The sequence below is a fragment of the Pseudonaja textilis genome, chromosome 2 (genome assembly GCF_049901715.1).
Source record: "Pseudonaja textilis isolate UNSWEBS1 chromosome 2, rPseTex1.2, whole genome shotgun sequence".
Lineage (NCBI taxonomy): Eukaryota > Metazoa > Chordata > Lepidosauria > Squamata > Elapidae > Pseudonaja > Pseudonaja textilis.
This window is the reverse complement of record NC_141991.1, coordinates 64,219,007-64,238,024: the sequence shown is the minus strand read 5'-3', so window position 1 is coordinate 64,238,024 and position 19,018 is coordinate 64,219,007. Positions and strand designations below refer to the sequence as shown.

Sequence of the window (19,018 nt, the reverse complement as noted above, 5' to 3'; positions counted from 1 at the left end):
AGCAAACACTAAGTGAGGAGGGAAGGTGTGTGCAGCAGGAAAGGTGATAAGCAAAGGCATACAGACAGGGAAGCGGGTGGAGATTGGCAGCTATTTAGAAGCAGTCAAGAGGACTGTTACTCAACTGCCAGGATGACAAGCTATGGTGGGGGAAGTCCTGTCTGGAGTTTAGAGCTTTGCCTGGAGCCCAGCAGCAACTAGAAAAGGAGCAACCACACTGAAGCAAAACCTCATCCCAACGTTTTGGAAAAAAGCAAAGATTGTATGCTACTTTATAAAGTTTGAAACTTTTGTTTAAACTGAACATAAAGGGTTGAGTATTAAAGACATCTTTACATGGCAAATCACCTTGCAAGTCCTAGAAGGATTATATACAGTGTAGGAATCCAAACAAAAAATATTGTGGTCAGATAGTTCTCTTATTTTAACACACCCCAAAAAGCATAGCCTATCATTTCTCTGGGGTAATTTAATCCATTGTCAAATTGCTGTTAGTATGTTTGTTTTAGTAACATTCAAGCAGGATGTGTCCATACTATGGGTTAAATCCATGATTTCATGTCCTGAATGCTGTAGGCATAAAGAGAAGGTTTTGGCCTTACAGACTAGAATCAAATTATCCCACCATATTTCTCAATGCTAAGCATTCCCAATTCCTAGAAGTTTGGCTTCTCAGCATCAACAAGATTAGCAACCTAATCTAAAACCTGGAGGAATTTATTTCTTTGTTAACACAATAACATCCTATATCAACCTAATCTCACAAGTATGATTCAAGTAAGCATAGAATAATGCAGTTCTTCCAAATTAAAACAGCAACTATTAAAATAGAAAATGAGACAGAGGTAGAATAGCTCTTTATAGCATTTTTCTGGTTTGCTATAAAAGAGAAACCAAAGCTCCCCCTACAGCTTGTAACTACAGTTTCTCAAATTTCCAAACAACTTTTGCAAACGAATCCTAAATGTGGTAATTCTGGGAGAAGAGCCTTAGCTTAGAACATCACATGATAAAGGAAGAAAAGAAAGAATTTGTATATAATATTAATCTATTGGCTGAGTGCATGACAGAGTTACATGTAATAAAAGGCCGTTTCCTTAAAAGGGGGGTACGTGTGCACAGCCTATCTGATCTCCAACATCCCTAATGAAGACTTCCCCCAAATAATCTTACTCTTTTACATTCATTTAATGTTACTGTTTAATTTATAATCTTGGGAAAATAAAAAAAAACATTTTATACATTGCCCATCTACATTTGCTCTGATCATATTCCACTACAATTTCTGTATACTTTTACAGGAAATTTAAGGCTGTATCTGGTGACATGCTGAAAACTATGAAGGGAATGACAATTGTTGAGGTCTTCTTAAAGTGTTAGAAATGAAATAGAAAACAAAACAAAACAAAACAAAACAGGGAGTTAAACAGGAGGACAAACAGTTTTAAAACATAATATAAATGTTTTTTCTGTTGCTAATCTAAACATGTCAAAAAATAGCAAGCTAATCTGTTTTCCCCAGTTGACCAAAAGGAAGGGTAGAGAAACAGGCATTCATGCAGAGCCAAACTTTCCTCCCTGTTGTTACTTTATGTTCTGTACATTTTGTATTTCTAAAGTTCAGAAATACTGACACATACATCTGCTCACTTCTAAAGGCAAGCAAAATTGCAGCCTAGCCTCTCAGTAGCTTAACCTCCATGGAGAGTGAAGAAAACTCTGACACCAGGATGAGGCAGGTATTCCCACCACAGCATAAGTGTCTTTCTTCCTCAAAATTCTAGGATTCACATCACCAAACTGCTTTCTTGACAATTCTGTCTGAACCAGAGCAAAGCCAGAAATTATTGGTTTTGCCACCCAATAAAGATGATCAGGTACCATGGTGCCAAGCTGATCTGGGAACAGCACAAATGCCATGGAGAAGGAAGGGCTTCGGCCAGAATAAGAGAAGACATATTTAAACTACTAAATATCGTAAGTTTCCATTTGTCGAATCTGCTTGGCAATAGCAGTGAAACCTCTTTAGTATCAGATAAAGTGCCAGAATGTGGCATCGTTGTAATAGTATCGTACAATAAAACTGTTTTCTCCTGCTACTAGAACTAACAGTTGACCAGAATAGGGGGAAAAGCAACACTTTCCTGTTCCCAATTCCCCACTCACTTTGCAAGCTTGGCAGATTGGCATCTTCCGGTTTGGTTTTCAGCAAATGAGGAAGCCGTGTGTACCTGTATCCAAATCCACAGCCCTAGAGGGAAAGGGGAGGGGGGGGGGGGAAAGGATGCTTGGTTCCATTACTTTTCACAAGAAAATCTGAGACTCTCTCACCAGAAATAAGTGTGCAAACAGTAATAGGAGAATTCATGCAGAGGGCATCTGCTGGTTTTAAAGCAACCTAACCCTGCTAGACCAGCTGAAAAAAAAAAGAAAGAATCTATCCTTACACGCCATAGTCGTACAAGAATCCAGTTAGTCTGTGCCCAAGGTCTTTGCTCATATGGGGCCAGCAGATTTCTCATCATGGATATTCGTCTGTCAAAATAAGACAAACAATCAAGGTAGAAGTAGAAATGCAATGCAAAAAAAGTAGAAGAGGCCATTTTCATGCATGCAAGATTAAGAACCATAGGGAATTACAAAACTTGTGCCTAATGTAAGGCAGAAAAGAGGCAACCTGTTTTAGGACATACATTTTTATTCAGGGAAGAAAGAACCAAGCACTTACTGATCTTCTGGAATTCTTTCTACAGCACGAAGTGAGTGGGGATAGCAAACGTAGCTGGCTAATGCTTGCATTAGGGAATCTCTAATGTCTGAATATAAAAATAAGAGAGAATTTTAATGAGACAGAAAACCTAACTGTAACTTTGGTTATGAGAATGCATTTTTACTGAAACAATGGGAGGTAGACAAAAAGTCAAGACAAAGGGATAAACAAGATATAAGTGATTTCACTCTACATTAGACAGAAATTCTATAAATGAAAGGTTTTGTTTTTGATCCTCCCTAGTATTTCTGTCACTGCCACTAATCAGAGATAACAGATAATCAGAGTTGGAAGGGATCTTATAGGTCATCTAGTCCAACCCCCTGCCCAAGCGGGAGACCCTACACCATTTCTGACAAATGGCAATCAAATCTCTTCTTGAAGGTCTCAACTGATGGCACTTCCATTGGTTGACTGTTGATTGTTCCCACTGTCAGAAAGTTTCTGCTTATTTCCAGGTTAAATCTCTCCTTGTTCAGTTTCCATCCATTATTCCTTGTCTGGCCTATAGGTGCTTTAGAAAATAGATTGACCCCTTCCTCTCTGTGGCAGCCCCTCAAATATTGGAAGACTGCTATCATGTTTCCCCTAGTCCTTCTCTTCACTAGACTAGCCATGCCCAGTTCCTGTAACCGTTCTTCATATGCCTTAGTCCCCAGTCCCTTAATTATCCTGGTTGCTCTTCTCTGTACTTTTTCTAGAGTCTCAACATCTTCTTTGTAATGTGGTGACCAAAACTGGATGCAGTACTCTAGGTGTGGTCTTACTAAGGCTTTATAGAGTGGTAGTAGTACCTCACTTGATCTTGATTGTATCCCTCTGTTAATGCAACTTAGGATCGCATTAGCTTTTTTGGCTGCTGCTGCACACTACTGGCTCATATTTAGCTGGTTGACCACTAAGACTCCAAGATCCCTGTCACAGTTATTGCTATTGAGCCTGGTTTCACCCAGTCTACATGTGTACTTTTGGTTTTTCTTGCCTAAGTGTGGGACTTTACTTTTCTCTACATTGAATTTCATTTTGTTAGATACAGCACAGTGTTCTAGTCTGTCAAGATCCATCTGGATCTTGAGCCTAACTTTTTGGGTGCTAGCTATTCCTACCAACTTAGTATCATCTGCAAATTTGGTATTTTCCCCTTCTATTTCCTCACCTAAGTCGTTAATGAAGATATTGAAGAGTATTGGGCCTAAGATGTAACCTTGTAACACCCCACTGTTTACTTCCCTTCATGTAGACTTAGACCCATTAAGGACTACTCGTTGAGTATGGTTTGTCAGCCAGTTGTGAGTCCATCTAGTGATGGTGCTATCTATTCCACTTTTTTCTAGCTTACTAAGAAGTAGGTTGTGGTCTACTTTGTTGAATGCCTTGCTGTAATCTAAATATATTATGTCCACAGTATTTTGCTGGTCTACTAATTTAGTCACTATGTTGAAGAATGAAATAAGATTGGTTTGGAATGATCTGTTCTTAACAAAGCCGTGCTGACTGCTAGTTATTACTTTACTTGTTTCTAGATGTTGCCAGATCTGTTTTTTATTCAATCAATCAACTGGTATGCAGTTCCCCACTCCCCACTAGCCCTGGCTTACAACCAAGAAAGGACATCCCTTAAAAGAAGAGAAACCTACCTGTGCCTACAATTCTTGGGTCAGCAAAATGCTTGGCTAAAATGGCAGCAAGGCGTGTCAGTGTATCTTCATAACCTGAAAAGAAGTTCCAAATACTAAAGACTATAAATGTATAGAAAATTTCTGCATCTACGTTTTCACCAGTACAAAAGAACAGATGTCTACAATTAGCTTTCTTAGTTATGTCTTTGTTTTGAAATCCTGGGAGGCAACCAGGAATCCAGCTTTTCATGATTAAAATAAAAAGGATAGCAAGTCTGTGTCTTTCCGCATTCAAGGCAAATTCGCCATGCAAATATATGACTGATGTTTATTCTGGACTAATTTTATTTAATGTGGATTTTCCTGGATATACACATGAGTGTCCCTAGGAATAACATTTCTATTTATATGGACACTTTATGAAAAGCTTTATGTGTATTTCTGAATTATTGCAATAAAGATATAACATATTTTATTTAATGTTGATTGTTTTAAACATTTCAATCTCATGCAGAACCAGCTTCCTGCCATAACATTTGTCTTCAAGCAAGCACAAATATTCTTATTTAAAAAGAATACTTGAGAACAAACATTCAAATATGAATTTCAGCTACCCCCAGTGTTAGATTGTGAAAATGGTTATACTTGTTACCCCAAAATTGGGGTAAAATACAAACAGGAACATTAAGACATTCAAATTGCGACCATCAAATAGAATGTAGAACAACCTGTCCAAATTTTCTTGCATTAATTAATCTCAAGGCCCAGAGCTCATAAAAAATTTCCAATCTACAGTAGTCTGTGATGAGAGATATCTGTACATACTGTAGCATTTGATAATAGAGGTAAATTTTACATTAATTCCTAAAAAGAGTAAACTGCAGAAAACATGACAGAATCCAAAATCAAGGAGGGAAGGCATTTGTAAAAAGTGAACAAAAAGAAACTTTTTCCAGTTCTAGAAAGGAAATACCATAAGATTTTTCAAAAGTCTTTCTCCATTTCAATAATGGGAAACCAAGGAAACAGTTCTGAGGAAAAGAAGTCCATAGCTATTAAACCTAATTTTTATCACCTTTCCTTCTTCTCAGGAAGGGATAGGAAGTTATTCTTATTTACTTATTTAAGTGAAAATAAATAAGGAAAATATTATCAGACCTAGAATTATGGAATGGCATTACTTCCATAATTTGTGTGCTGTATATGAAACAGAGGACACCTCATATGTTGAGAAAATACTGTACAATTGCCCTATCATACAAACTTCTGTCATATTGTCTGCATATCGATTATAATAATATAAATAATATTAAAATATGTATATGCTGATGATTCTCAGCACCTCTGGGAGGTTTATAAATTGTTAAAAATGTTTAAAAAGAAGGAGAAAACAAGGAAACCAAAAATAATAAAATATTGCAGAGACAGCAAAAGTGGATGGGGAAAAAGAAGCAGAGGGGGTTTCAATCACTCTCATCAAAGGCTCTCAGACAAAGAGCCAGGTTATCAGAGCCTTCAAAACACCTTACGATAGTCCTTTTGAATCTCTGGGGAACCATCCTTCCATTTCCATAAGGGCAATTTAACATGTGTTGTGCTTATTTTAGCAGGAAAAAAGCTGCTGGCAAAATGAAGTTGGTGACAGATGCCAGATTCTATGTTCTCGTGTTTTTCTTACCCATGGTCAGGATTCTGCATGCAAAATATAAACAATCCTGTTTAAAGATATCCTCACCTGGAAGTTCTTCCATGCTGTTAACAGGACTGAAGTAGTTCTTGAGAGCGCTGTAGCTATTCATTGCTACACTCAGGTAAAACTCAGGCATGAATGCAAAGAGGGAGCCAATTCGGTCTCCGTGTTCGATTGTACGAATGCACACCCGTAACAACCAGTATATATCTTGCATCTTCTCCTGTGGAGGGGGAATTCTGAATTAATTTGTACTTCAAGTGTCAGAAAAAGTACATAGTGAAATCTCCGGTCACAACCGTAATTCATTCCGTAACTTCGGTCACAACCCGATTTGGTCGTGACCAGAAGCGAGACTGACTGCACATATGCCTACAAAAAAAAATTGGCGTGGAAGGGGAAATCGGTGCAGAAAGAGAATCAGCCGCAGCCGTGTGTGATTGCCACCCAATTTTTCAATTGTGACCCGATTCAAAAATGTTGTGGATTTTTTGGTCAAACCCGATTTGGTCGCAGTCAGAAGCGTTCGTGACCGGAGGTTCTACTGTATATGCAAAAGATTAGAAGAGAACTAATTTGGTGTAGTAGTTAAGACATTAGACTATGTAGAAACTGGGAGAACTTGAGTTCTGGTCTTGCCTTAGCCAGCTGGGTGCCCTTGGGCCAGACATTCTCTCCTCGCCCTGGGATGGATGCAAGGGGAAATCTCACTTCCAAAAAACCTTGCCAAGAAATTGCAGGGACTAGCTCAGGCAGTCACCAGGAATTAACGCTAACAAATAACACATATACACACAAAAAGATTAGTACTTATTTATGAGTTAAATATGTATCCATCTAATGGAGTCATAGGTAACCAAGAAGGCCAGCTAAGTCAGAGAGAGATTGGTGGAAAGAGTGAACACCCCGCTCCCTCTAATGCAGCCAACTTACTCTTCATGCTAATCACTGAACAAAACAAGTCTTTACTTCTACAGCCAGCACAGAGATGAAGTAAAAGGGGAAGGGAAACAGAATGATTAGTCTCTCCTCTACCAGCTGGTTGGTTGAAGTCAGCTTTTTATTACTTTGTTAAGGGGGAATCCTTAGCCACCTTGAATTTGCAAACTTCAAACTCTGAGCAGCCTGTTACTATTTTTTTCTAGCAACAAGTCACATTTATGGCCTTATATACAAATCTGGATTGATATAGTTGTAACTCTCAAAGTAGCTGAAGAGTTCAAGAATATCCTACGTTAAAACTTTCTGGTTAAACTAAAGGAAAAAAATGAATCAATTTATTATTAATGTGCACAGTTCTTTCATAATATAAACTCTACAGATAATTTTGCAGGAATAAAGTATGTAAACACAGGAAATAATAGCAGAACTTCCCTTAACTTTTTTACACTAGAATTGGACTATCTGGCCCCGATTTAACCATGGCATTCTAGATTTAAAGTGCATTCCCTCTCACCTTTGAATAAATCGTAACATTGATCCAAGCAAGTCGGCGACTCAAATGATTCAGCTTCTCAGAAAAAACTTTTTGACTTTTCAGTAATTCTTCACAGATATCTCTTCTCTGAATTGAAAACAGAAGAAGCAATATCTTTTCCAGTATTCAGGATTACACATACAGTATAATTCCCCAGGCCATTAATGTTTTTATTTGCCTCAGTGTGGTTTTAGTTGGTTTTCATTTTAATGTAAGTCTTTGTTTTTTGTTTGTTCCCCACCTACATTTTCTTGAATAGATGGGCAGCTAGATAAATTAGCCAAAATGGATAAATTATGTGTGAAAAACTAAAAACACCCTTACTGCTTCCATAGATATGAAGAGGCTAGTAGTCAGGTGCTCTTGATCAATTGGTCATCATAATATGACTACCTTGATAAAAGCTGAAGTTTTAGGGGATTGATGGTCTCCAGCATTGAAGTTTGTGTTATAGACATTGTGATTATAGACACAATGATCTTAGAGAAGCAACTGTTGCTGCCCATCAATCTGGGAAGGGCTATAAGGCCATTTCTAGATAATTTAAAGCCCATCATTCTACAGTAAGGAAGATTATTCACAAATAGAAAATATTGAAGACAGTTGCCAATCTTTCTAGGAGTGGACGTCCCAACAAATTTACCCTAAGGTCCAACCATGCAATGCTCAGAGAAACTGCAAAAAATCCAAAAATTACATCTCAGACTCTATGGGCTTCAGTTAGCATATTAAATGTTGGAAGTTCATGACAGTAGAATTCGAAAAAGACTGAACAAGTATGATTTGTTTGGAAGGTTTGCCAGAAGAAAGCCTCTTTTCTCTAAAAAGAACATGGCAGCATGGCTTAGATTTGCAAAGTTGCATCTGAACAAATCATGAGACTTCTGGAACACTGTCCTTTGGATAGATGAGACCAAAGTGGAGATGTCTGGCCATATAATGCACAGTGCCATTTTTGATGAAAACCAAACACAGCATATCAGCACAAACATCTCATAAAAACTCTCAAGCACAGGGATGGAGAGGTGATGATTTTGGCTTGTTTTGCAGCCACAGGAGCTGGGCACCTTGCAGTTATTGAGTCCACTATAAACTTCTCTATATACCAAAGTATTCTAGAGTCAAATGTCCGGCCATCTGTCTGACAGCTAAGGCTTGGACCAACATTGAGTCATTCAAAGTACACCAGCAAATCTAAAACAGACGACTGAAAAAGAATCAAGGTGTCGCAATGGTCCAGTCAAAGTCCAGACCTCAGTCCAATTGAAATGATGTGGCAGGACCTCAACAGAGCATTCATAAACAAAAACCCATAAACCTCAATGAACTAAAGCAATGTTGTAAAGAAGATTGGACCAAAATTCCTCCACAATGATGTGAGAGATTGATAAAGTTACACAGAAAATGATTACTTCACGTTATTGCTGCTAAACGTGGTTCTACAAGCTACTGAATTATAAGCTGTATTTAGTTTTTAACATGTGGCTCCTTCGTTTTGGCTTTTTCTGAAATAAATGATAACAAGGTGGAGTATGTCATGTATTGTTGTTCATGTGAGGTTGTATTCGCTTTTAAGAACTGCCAAGAACCAGATGATTTTTATTATGTCAGAGAAATGATATGAGCTTTTCCCCAAAGAACAAACTGGAAAGGCAGCACAAAGAAGAGTTTCTTACCCTTTCCGGGCATCGGCCAATCTTTTCTTCAGTATCTTTCAATGCCATAGCATACTCATTAACATCATCAGAAACACCTACCATCTGAAATACAATTAAATGTCAGTAATACCAACTAGAGATTTCCTAACACATTAAAGAAAAAGGTGGGATATTTACCAAAGGTCAAACAAAAATGCTGAATGTGATCAGAGCAGCATCATCAATATTTTGGAATGCCCAGAACCAATTCTTACAAGTGCAAAATTAACATTTTGAGGACAGAACTGCAAATCTGTGACAGACGCCTCTTGATGGCAGGGTGCTGTCCACAGCAATAACACAATATGCTGGAGAATGACTTCCTCCACCTGCTACTTTCTCACTTGGAGTCATTTTCTATCAGCCAGGTTTGTTTCTAGTCTTGGGGGTTTAATATCCTCTGCAGCTTCTGCTTCTCAAATGAAAACTATTAGATACCTATAGTTCTTGGTGACCAAGGACATCAAATAACATGGATCTGTCGCCATAAGGGACACTGTGAGGCAAAAAGTAGGTGAACCATTATTACAAATGTAGCACTTCCCACCCTTTCTGAGTGGATCCTTGTTTCTTCATTAAGTGAATTCTCATCCCAGTGCTAAGAGCGAAATACAGTTAGGAACCCCACTAAAATGAATCCTGCTCACCTTACCAAGCTGCTGATGCACGCTGAGATTGTACATCATGACTATTCCGTCCAAGATTTCCAGGAGAGAATTCTTGGTTATTGGTTGATCTGGCTCTTCTGTAGGTTTCCCCAATAGAAGACCCTCATTTCCATGGCTACCTTCAACTGTCATAAAAACAAAGATGAGTTTCTAAGCAAGCCACTGTTAAGCATAAGAATCTGTTAATTGTGAAATTAACAAAATTATACTTTTCTGAATGGACATGTTAATATTTTAATCATGAATTTCAATCATGCTACGTTAAAACTAAATCTAAATAGAAAAAAGTCTACAGTTGTTTTTCATTCTTCTACACACTCCCCTCTATTAACTCTTTCTTTTCAACTTATAATCCAGAGGAATGAACCTTGCCTATTTCTCCTCTTCAGTTTTGTTAGAATGATTAAATTTTATTAATTTTCCATTATTTACATGCTACTCCAAAACTATCTGCAAGTGCAATACAGTTCTCATACTCTTTCAGGCAGAAGGCACAAAGCTTTCATTCTAGTCATAGGGTTCCTTATAACATGTCCACATACCAACTAAAAAGAGGTATAAATCTTGTCCTTCAGCCATGGAACACACTCCACAGTAAAATCATCCTACTTTTAACACATTGTGCAAACACCCAGACTCTTTTGAAAAGGCACTGGGAAAGATGTAAGAAAAGAGAAGGATGATCAGAGCAAGACGTTACAGTGCCAATGATTTGCACCATTAACAGATTTGAAAGAACATGTTAGGACTAGATTGTTGTGGGGCGTGAAATCTATATTGTAGCTGAGAGTCAAAACTTGATGTCATATAATCAATGACTACTGAAAACTTGTTTTCACTTGCAGAGTCATGTATAGCAATTCTTTGGAGGGTTTCCCTTCTCTCACCTATATTTTTATAATTTTCTTTAGTGCTGTTTTGTCAGAATACAGTTATATGTTACTCACTGTCCTCCTCTGTTCGTTGTTCCATGTTCAACGTACGGACTTTAACCTTCTCTATGGAACCTGGTGATCGTCTTGGGGTCATTAGACTCACAGCTGCAGTACTGAGAAAACGGTTAGCTCGCCCTAAAGTGGGAGAACTGAGCCAGCTTGGCCTGGCCAAGGCTCCCCCAATTGCCAGTGCAGCGGTGGGACGCTGAGAGAAGGAGAGAAAGAGAGAGAAGGAGAAAGAGAGGGAGGGGGGGAGAGAGGGAGAGAGAGAATGAATATGACAAAGATATGCACTAGAATTTGGTCAGCTACAAGAATCCTTCCTCTCCATGAAAAAAGCCACCTTGAACACTGCACAAATCTTTGATACTCAAGTAGCAAATCAGAATATTACCATTCAAAAAAATATTTTTTAAACATTTTCAACTCAAAATCTAGGTAAGATCTCATACAGTCAAGCATAACTGGAATAAAGCTACTGGAAAACTATAGTAGGAACCACAATTTGTATCCTCTTCAGGCAGGGGTAGGATTCAACCGACGTTACTACTGGTTCGGTGATTACATTTTGCGTGTGCATGCAAACATAACATAACCTTAGGCTGTGCCGCCCGGACAGCTGAAAAGCGCTGTGCTCAGGTGCGCAGCATTTGAAAAGCCCCCTTTTTCCTGCTTTTTCAACCTCAGTTGTGCCGCGCAAAGCAGCTGAGGTTGAAAAAGCAGGAAATAAAGGACAGGTAAGAGCCCGGGCAGGTGGGTGGGCCAAACAGCAGCAAACACAGAACCAGTCCTGTGTCTGCTGCTTTTGAGAGCTACTGCTTCTATAGAGCCGGACAGAACTGTTAGCATCCCACCTCTATCTTCAGGGTATTACCAATAGCAAAGACTAATTTGTTTTTTTTTTCTGTCAGTGGACTATACTAGATTTGTGGGCTTCTTTAAATCTTGTAAGCATCTCGCTTATGTGAGATGGATGTTTATATAAATAATGGAAATATATGCATACGTTGAAGAATGCCTGGTATGACAGGAATCCATTTCTTTGCTTTCTACAACCTGACCACTGGAAACATGGGAGAATTTCCTATTTTTTCCTCTCCCCTCTTTTCCAAAAGATATTATCACTAAAGAATCTTTTACAAAAGATTTATTCGGCAAACTTCACTTCACTGAAAAAATTCAAAGCTGGGACTGGAGTCAGCAAGACTAAAATTAAATCCAAAAAGCATTTAAAAAAAAGAAAGAAAGGTACATTAATTACCCAGTACCATTACTACTTCCTCTGCAAAGGAAGTAGGAGAAGAATTTTTTTGAAGAGATGTTATAAATGTTATTCCAGCACAGAGAAAATCTTTCTTTGCCTTCAGAACTGTTCCCTAATCCAATACCTTTGAGTCTGCATACTTCACATCTGAATGCCTTGTTATGGTTGCATCTGACTGATATACTACCCCACAATTTGAGATTATTATTTTTTTCTGTGCTTTATTTATACTTTATGTTATAAGGCTACCCATCTCGGGGTGTTTTTTCATCCCACTTGTTTTCCCCACTACTCAAAACCATTTCTACAATTATATCAAGAACCTATCAACTTTAATAAAACTTTGACCCATTTTAGGCACAGTTGTACTGTTAGGCTCACTTGTGCTGTTGACACTGCTGATTCTTCATCTTCATCAAGATCATCCATTGTCACAGCCTGAAGTTCTGCAGGATCAATTAGAATATTCACCTTTGAGGCCAAATCATCTGTGTGAATAAACAATGCAATGATATTGCCAGGTACGCTTGTTTGAACACTTTCCTTTTCCTAACTTGATTTCCCATTTTATTTCCCACTAGTAGAAGGCCAAATAGCAATATAATAGGAAAGGTCTAAATAGTATTTATATATCAAGGATACTTCTCAAGATTAACACCACAGGGGAACAGCAAAACAAAACTGACCCATCCCATGACACTTCTGAATTGACATAATCCTATGAATTTGATAATTTTGTTGATTCAGATACTAATGCTTTGGATGGAATGACCCTAATTGGGACTTAAATGCTTATTTGGTGCCCATTGGTCTATTTCTTAAACCCCCAAAACATCATAGATTTCTCACAACATATGCAAATCTATCAGAACCTTTAGCATTATAATATCTGCTGTTCCTCTTGCTCTACCCTAGTAAGGAGGTGTGGTTGAACTGCTGACCACTCCTAAGTGGAAATGCCACAGGGCTCAGCTCTCTTCCCCATATTATTTAATATTTCAATAAGACCTGCTAGGACATGTTAAGTATTAGGATCCAATCTGGGTCAATCATTGGCACTAGAGATTTAGTCTTCTGAGCTTTTGGACTTGTGCTGGAGCCCATGTTAGGGAATTTCTCTCCAGCAGAATGTTAACTATCAGTTTAGGGTGAGGAATCATTAATATGTTATAAACATATTAACTAATTATAAATATTGCTCTAGCTAAAAAAGTAGTGGAGAATCTTATCTCGTATCTGAAAGGTTCCATGGCGCAAAGCAAGCTAAAACCAAAACCTAGCAAAACACAGACACTGTTCTAATGGCTCCATTCCAGCTTTTCCAGCTAGACAAAGTTGAACTCTTTTTTGAGGAGCAAGTGCCCAACATAGGAGTTCTCTTGGATTCTTAGTTCCTGCTTTAATCAGCATTGGAGGCCATGCCTAGGGAAGGAAGGAAGCCTCTCTCCAACTTTGACTTTGGCATGGCCCTTTTTGGAGTAGAAAGTCCAGTGGACAGAGATTTGTGTCATCAACATCTTGAGACTAAACCACTGTACTTTGCTTTGGATTTCCATTTGAAAATCACCCCTAACCTGCATAGCATTCAGAATGCAGTTGCCTACTTTTTGGTGGGTTCCAGTTTCACAAACACTGAGCCAGTAGCCAGTAGAATTTAAAATACAATTCAAAGAGCAGCTGTTAACCAAACAACAACAAAAACCCTGCAATGGCTTGTCTGCTCATTATCTGCCCACTCCTTCTGTTCCATTAGGGAAGGAATACTTCAGGGACCTGTCCCCTACCAGAAATTGAAAGCCCAGTGACGGGCCTTCTCAGGGGCTGCCCCAATGTTAGGAGACGAATAATTGCAAGCAATCCAAATGGCTTCCTTTGTGTTGAGTTAGGAAGATACTGAAAATTATTTCACTATGCAGACATTGTGGGCTAAATGGATGCTTTTTTACCAACAGAAGAGAATATTTGTAGTCCTGGATTAAACTTTGGAGTCCTCGATGCTCTCCAAGCATGGTTATTTTCTTGCAGGCTTTTCATTACACACTTTAAATGTTACCTTGTTGGGTAATGAAATGTCTGCAACAAAGCCAAGCTCAGAGAACACAAAAGTGCCACAGATTTTTAAAATGAGTCTTTGGGAAAATATGATTTTTGTTATATTTTTAACATGTAGTGTTTTAACCAAACCTTTTACTAATACTTTTATATTTTAGAAGAATTAATATATTGTTTCTGGTCTGGTCTATGTTTTAAAAACTGAATCATCTTAGCATCCTGTGACAGGGTATAAATAACATGGCACACTGTTTTGTCCTTAAAAGGGCAAGGACAGAATCAAAAGGCAACATCCTATCTTTCTAGGTTTTATATATATAGCTTATAAGGTAATAATTGCATTAGAATGTTCTATTTAAAATGCAGCTAAGTCATCACTTTGTATGACTTATTAAAATTATTTTTTTCAGTATCATCCAAAACACATCTGTGCTGAGGGTTGTAATTTAGTACTTTTGTTAATGAGCCCGAAACAGGAAATTTCCCAAGAGCAACTTGTTGTCCTGAGGACTCTCTTTTATTTAGAAGAGCATCTGCAGAATGCTTCAAACTGAGTAGCTTCTATTTAAATTTCAAATTAAAATACAGTTTCCAAGAAAGGTTATGAGCAAAGAGAACATGGCTTCTGATGGTTACGTCAGATGCTCAATTAGCACCTGCTAGTTAATAGCTACTAGTGATGTTTTGATCTCAAATTCATAACAGTGAACACCCTGAAAATATAACAAGGCAGGACAAGCATGGAGAGGATGGTTTCTGGAATTCTTCCAACACAGTTCAGTTCTGGATTATGAGGTCAGGAGGGAGAGAGGGAGGCTTAAAATGGCAGTCACCAATACTTTAAGACACTGCTCAATTGTTTTTCCCAAAGGGACATACTGGGAGAATGTTTTTGGATATTTTTTTTCTCTTCAGCCCCAAGTCACATCTGCACATTTTCAAACTTGTTTTTTTTATTTTATTTTCTTTTTTCATTTTCTTTTTGGTTTTTCTTTCCACATCAAACTTAGTCCTATTGGTTTGGAGAAAAGTATCCCATTGATGGACAGATAAGAGCATTTGAAATTAAACCCACATCTTTTGTATATTAAAAATAAATATTTATTTTTAATTAAATACATATAATGTGTCAAAAGAGTCACTTGCCTTTCAGAGTTTTCTTGAGATGAGATAAGAGCCCCCCAAGACGCTGGAGGTCAAAGTAATCCACCTTCCCATTATAAAAGAGCTGAGGGGGAACATAAGCATCTGCATAAAATAGACAAACATGTTATCTAGGGTGAAGGAACTAGTATTCTTTGATAATAAATAATTGGGATGTTATGAATTACATATATAATTTTTAGGACATGTTTTTGAATACAGCTTTAAAAAAGCAATCTAAGTTATAACTGCAGAATGAAAACATACATCGAGACAATGTATTCCTATGGTTTTAAAGCAGAAACATAAAACATCACATATATCAGAGGGTTGTAAAAATTAGAAAAAGGAGCAGTGTAAATTCAGTAAATAATATTTTAGAAATATATTAATTCTTTTCACAAGAGGCAACTTTCAAGAGATATTTTTTTAAGATTATGTGCAAATTTCTGATTTAGGGTAAATAGTTTGGTACAGTTCATGTTTCAAAGTCTGTGCTAAATTTGGCCAACATGGATTTACTTTCAACTTTGCCTCATACTCTATTTTAACTGTTCTTCTCCTCACTCTTTGAGTAAGCGGTTTCATTGTGAGAAGAGAGAATGTCCGCACTTTTTAAAATGACAATCTTTCTGAACATTAACTATGATCCTCCAAATATCATGATCTAATTTGTAATTTTGGGATAAAAAAGATCAAGGACATCATATCACACCACTCCAGAATCCTTTAAAAGAAATTAATTTTAGTTGAAAAGTCCATTCTTCAACTTTCAGTCGTATGCCAATATAGACACTATCACATTTTTCAAAGATAAAGGCATTTTACCTTCACTATGCAGTGCTGATACATTCTTCATCTTATGTTCATCCCAGTAATGTCTCAGGGCTGCTATGAGTCGATGCAAGAAACACACCATATATTCTGGAGGACATAACACGGTCAGATTCTAAAGGCAAAAAAAGTGCAACAGTCCTCTGCAGTTAATCTAACAGTTTCAGGAGTAAGGCTAGATATCTCGATTCACTTAAATATGTGTGATGCGTATTACCCTTCCCTTTTTGCACTTCCACAAGCAGGACACGCCTATTGATGGAATATGTCCTTACTGATTTGTGCCTATTTCCCCACAAAAAAATAGCATCTCTTTCTATTTGAAGCAGAGGAATTGTGCACATCAGAACATGACATGAGGGAAGGGGAGGGCAAAACAACAAGAGTCCAAAAGAATACAGTGTTTCTCATACTATCTTAATGTACTGCTCTCAGGACAGGCACCATATAGTATTAAAAGTGAATCTCTAAGGAACGTTCAAGCTCCCCTATATGAGCATTGCTATGAAAAAAAAGGAAAAATTCTAACCAGAAACAATAATTCTCTAACAACTTTTTAACAATCTATATATGTCTCAGAACTTTATATACTGAATACTATCTGTAACATTTTTCCCAATGGCAGGAGCATTTCCAGGAGAAGTACTGTTGGGAATATTAACTCTTTTAATTAATTTAACTCTTATTGACAAAAAATTAGGTACTGAGCCTATCTCCCTTTTTTCTGTAATAACAGAAAACAACAGACCTTGGAGGCCTTCTAGTCCAACCCCTGCTCAGGCAAGAAATCATATACCATTTCAGACAAAATGTCGTCCAATCTCTTCTTAAAAACCTCCGGTATTGGAGCACCTATAACTTCTGATCATTCCACTGATTGTTATAACTGTTAGAGGAAATTTCTCCTCAGTTCTAGGTTGGTTCTCTCCTTGATTAGTTTCTATCCAGGGCTTCTTGTCCCCACAGTCTAATCTCCACAGCCATCCTGCCTACCTTTCAGAACAGATTTTAGGTAGAAACAAGGGAACATAATGAAAAGTATCCCCCCAGATATAGAGATCCTTCTATCTTTTTTTGGGGGGCGGGGGGGGGAATCTTTTGCAAGATCCACAGTATACCATTTCTACTAATAAAGGTTGTAATATACTAGGATTAAGCTACTGATCATTCAATCTTTGATGAATGATGAATTAGGGAAGCTGAGGGGTAACACAGAAAATGTAGCTGCATGGAGCACCTGATAGCACGAAATTCATCAGGAAAAAGTTGTAAAGATTGCTAACATGTAAATTAAGGCACAATAATGCCCTTGCTAAAAGTATACTTTTAGGCAACACTATCAAATATGCAACAATTGATGAAAAACATAACGGAATTCTTCTTCACTTACCCCTCGATTACTGGCATTTTCCTGAAGGAATTTTCGGAATTTATTTAGAAAGATATATCTTGAAGCTCCTCCCTGAAAGAAACAAAATGGTGACGATATTAAATGATACAAAAATTGAATACTACAGATTAAATATGTCATTGTGCAGCCTTCAATTAATAGTCACATTGAATGGAAAGGGCAAACAACATACCTTAAAGCAAATTTATTATCTGGGTTTATTAACTTAAATCAAGAATTAGCAAGATACAACCAAGGAAATCAAATAATAGATTTGTTTAACAAAGTAACTTCTAAGTTCCAGCAATAAGGACTCTTAGCATCTTATTAAATTAAGCAATGTTTTATGAAACTAACAGCAAGGAGTATGGAACTGCATGAATATACATACCTTTTAGTTCTTAAAATACAAGCAAATTACTTTAAGGAAAAACTACGGTAAAACAGCATAAAGCAAGTTTATATTCAGAATCATTGCAGTATTCAGCTATTTAAACTGTCCTTACCACACCATGATCTCTATTGTTTAATAACAGCTTCAGTATCTGCACCTGGAGTTCTTCCACCACTATGAAAGAAAAAATAACATATCTCTTAGAAAGATTGGGTGAGTCCGTCACCATATTCTACTGAGAAACCAATAATGAATTCAAGTCTTATATAGAAATTCTAGAAAGAATTGACATTATTTCATTACTCTCCCAAAAGAGATTCATCAATAAAAGTTCCAGTAGGTCACTCCAGATAATCTAGAGAATAATACAATGTACAAACTTAACAAATAAGTAACTCAAGAGGACAACTGAGTTGATTAGTACTACATTTGGGAGTATGAAAGCAAACAAAATTGATAGCATTGCAATACCCAACTTTGGTGTGTAAATTTTCTTTGCAAACTGGGATCAAGCTATGATTTATAGGTATTGATCACAGTGATGTCAAGCCATAGACACCAATACACCAATATAGGTGTATTGAAAATTCAGAGCCTTGCATGTGACCTCTAAAAACTTTCATTCTTAATGTGATCAAAAGAGGAAATTATTAAAAACATGACCAAAAAATAATAGCAGCTAGATTTAATGTAACGGAAATGTAAATAATGTAATAAATTCTAGTTGTTTTATCCATGTATAGCACATTGGTCACTTGAATGACAATTGAAGACTTCAGCCCATAAAAAGTTACATAACTCTGATCTACAATGACATGAAAGTCCAAATTTTATAAACCCATTATTGTACCTTCAATGCGTTTTTTAAGCCGCTGGCATCCTCTTTCATATGCTCGCCTCCTCAGTCTCTCTTCAGAACTCTCATTCTTTACCTCTTTACTCTCTTTGCCCTGCATTTAAAGAAAACAGCAACGGAATTATAAACAGTGCTCAAAGCATACAGAGCCAGTGGGGAATTGGGCTTTTTAAAAATGTGTACCAATAAAACATAAAAAAGGGGGGGATGGCAGGAAAAGCAACATCTG

The 19,018-nt window shown here is 37.3% G+C and overlaps 1 protein-coding gene across 2 annotated transcripts in view; it reads right to left on the bottom strand.

Annotated features, from left to right (window-relative positions):
* The window catches only part of RNF123 (ring finger protein 123), a 102,452-nt gene that overhangs the window by 54,266 nt on the left and 29,168 nt on the right, over positions 1-19,018 (bottom strand). For both annotated transcript variants that reach the window (XM_026725839.2, XM_087924115.1), the window contains exons 17-31: positions 18,784-18,883; positions 18,046-18,107; positions 17,540-17,611; positions 16,144-16,264; positions 15,319-15,420; positions 12,502-12,608; positions 10,869-11,061; positions 9,901-10,046; positions 9,233-9,316; positions 7,536-7,643; positions 6,125-6,302; positions 4,408-4,482; positions 2,729-2,816; positions 2,448-2,535; positions 2,167-2,251 (exon numbers count right to left, since the gene is read on the bottom strand). In XM_026725839.2, the coding sequence (XP_026581624.2) occupies positions 2,167-2,251; positions 2,448-2,535; positions 2,729-2,816; positions 4,408-4,482; positions 6,125-6,302; positions 7,536-7,643; positions 9,233-9,316; positions 9,901-10,046; positions 10,869-11,061; positions 12,502-12,608; positions 15,319-15,420; positions 16,144-16,264; positions 17,540-17,611; positions 18,046-18,107; positions 18,784-18,883 (1,609 nt within the window). The remainder of the gene's footprint in view (positions 1-2,166; positions 2,252-2,447; positions 2,536-2,728; positions 2,817-4,407; positions 4,483-6,124; positions 6,303-7,535; positions 7,644-9,232; positions 9,317-9,900; positions 10,047-10,868; positions 11,062-12,501; positions 12,609-15,318; positions 15,421-16,143; positions 16,265-17,539; positions 17,612-18,045; positions 18,108-18,783; positions 18,884-19,018) is intronic.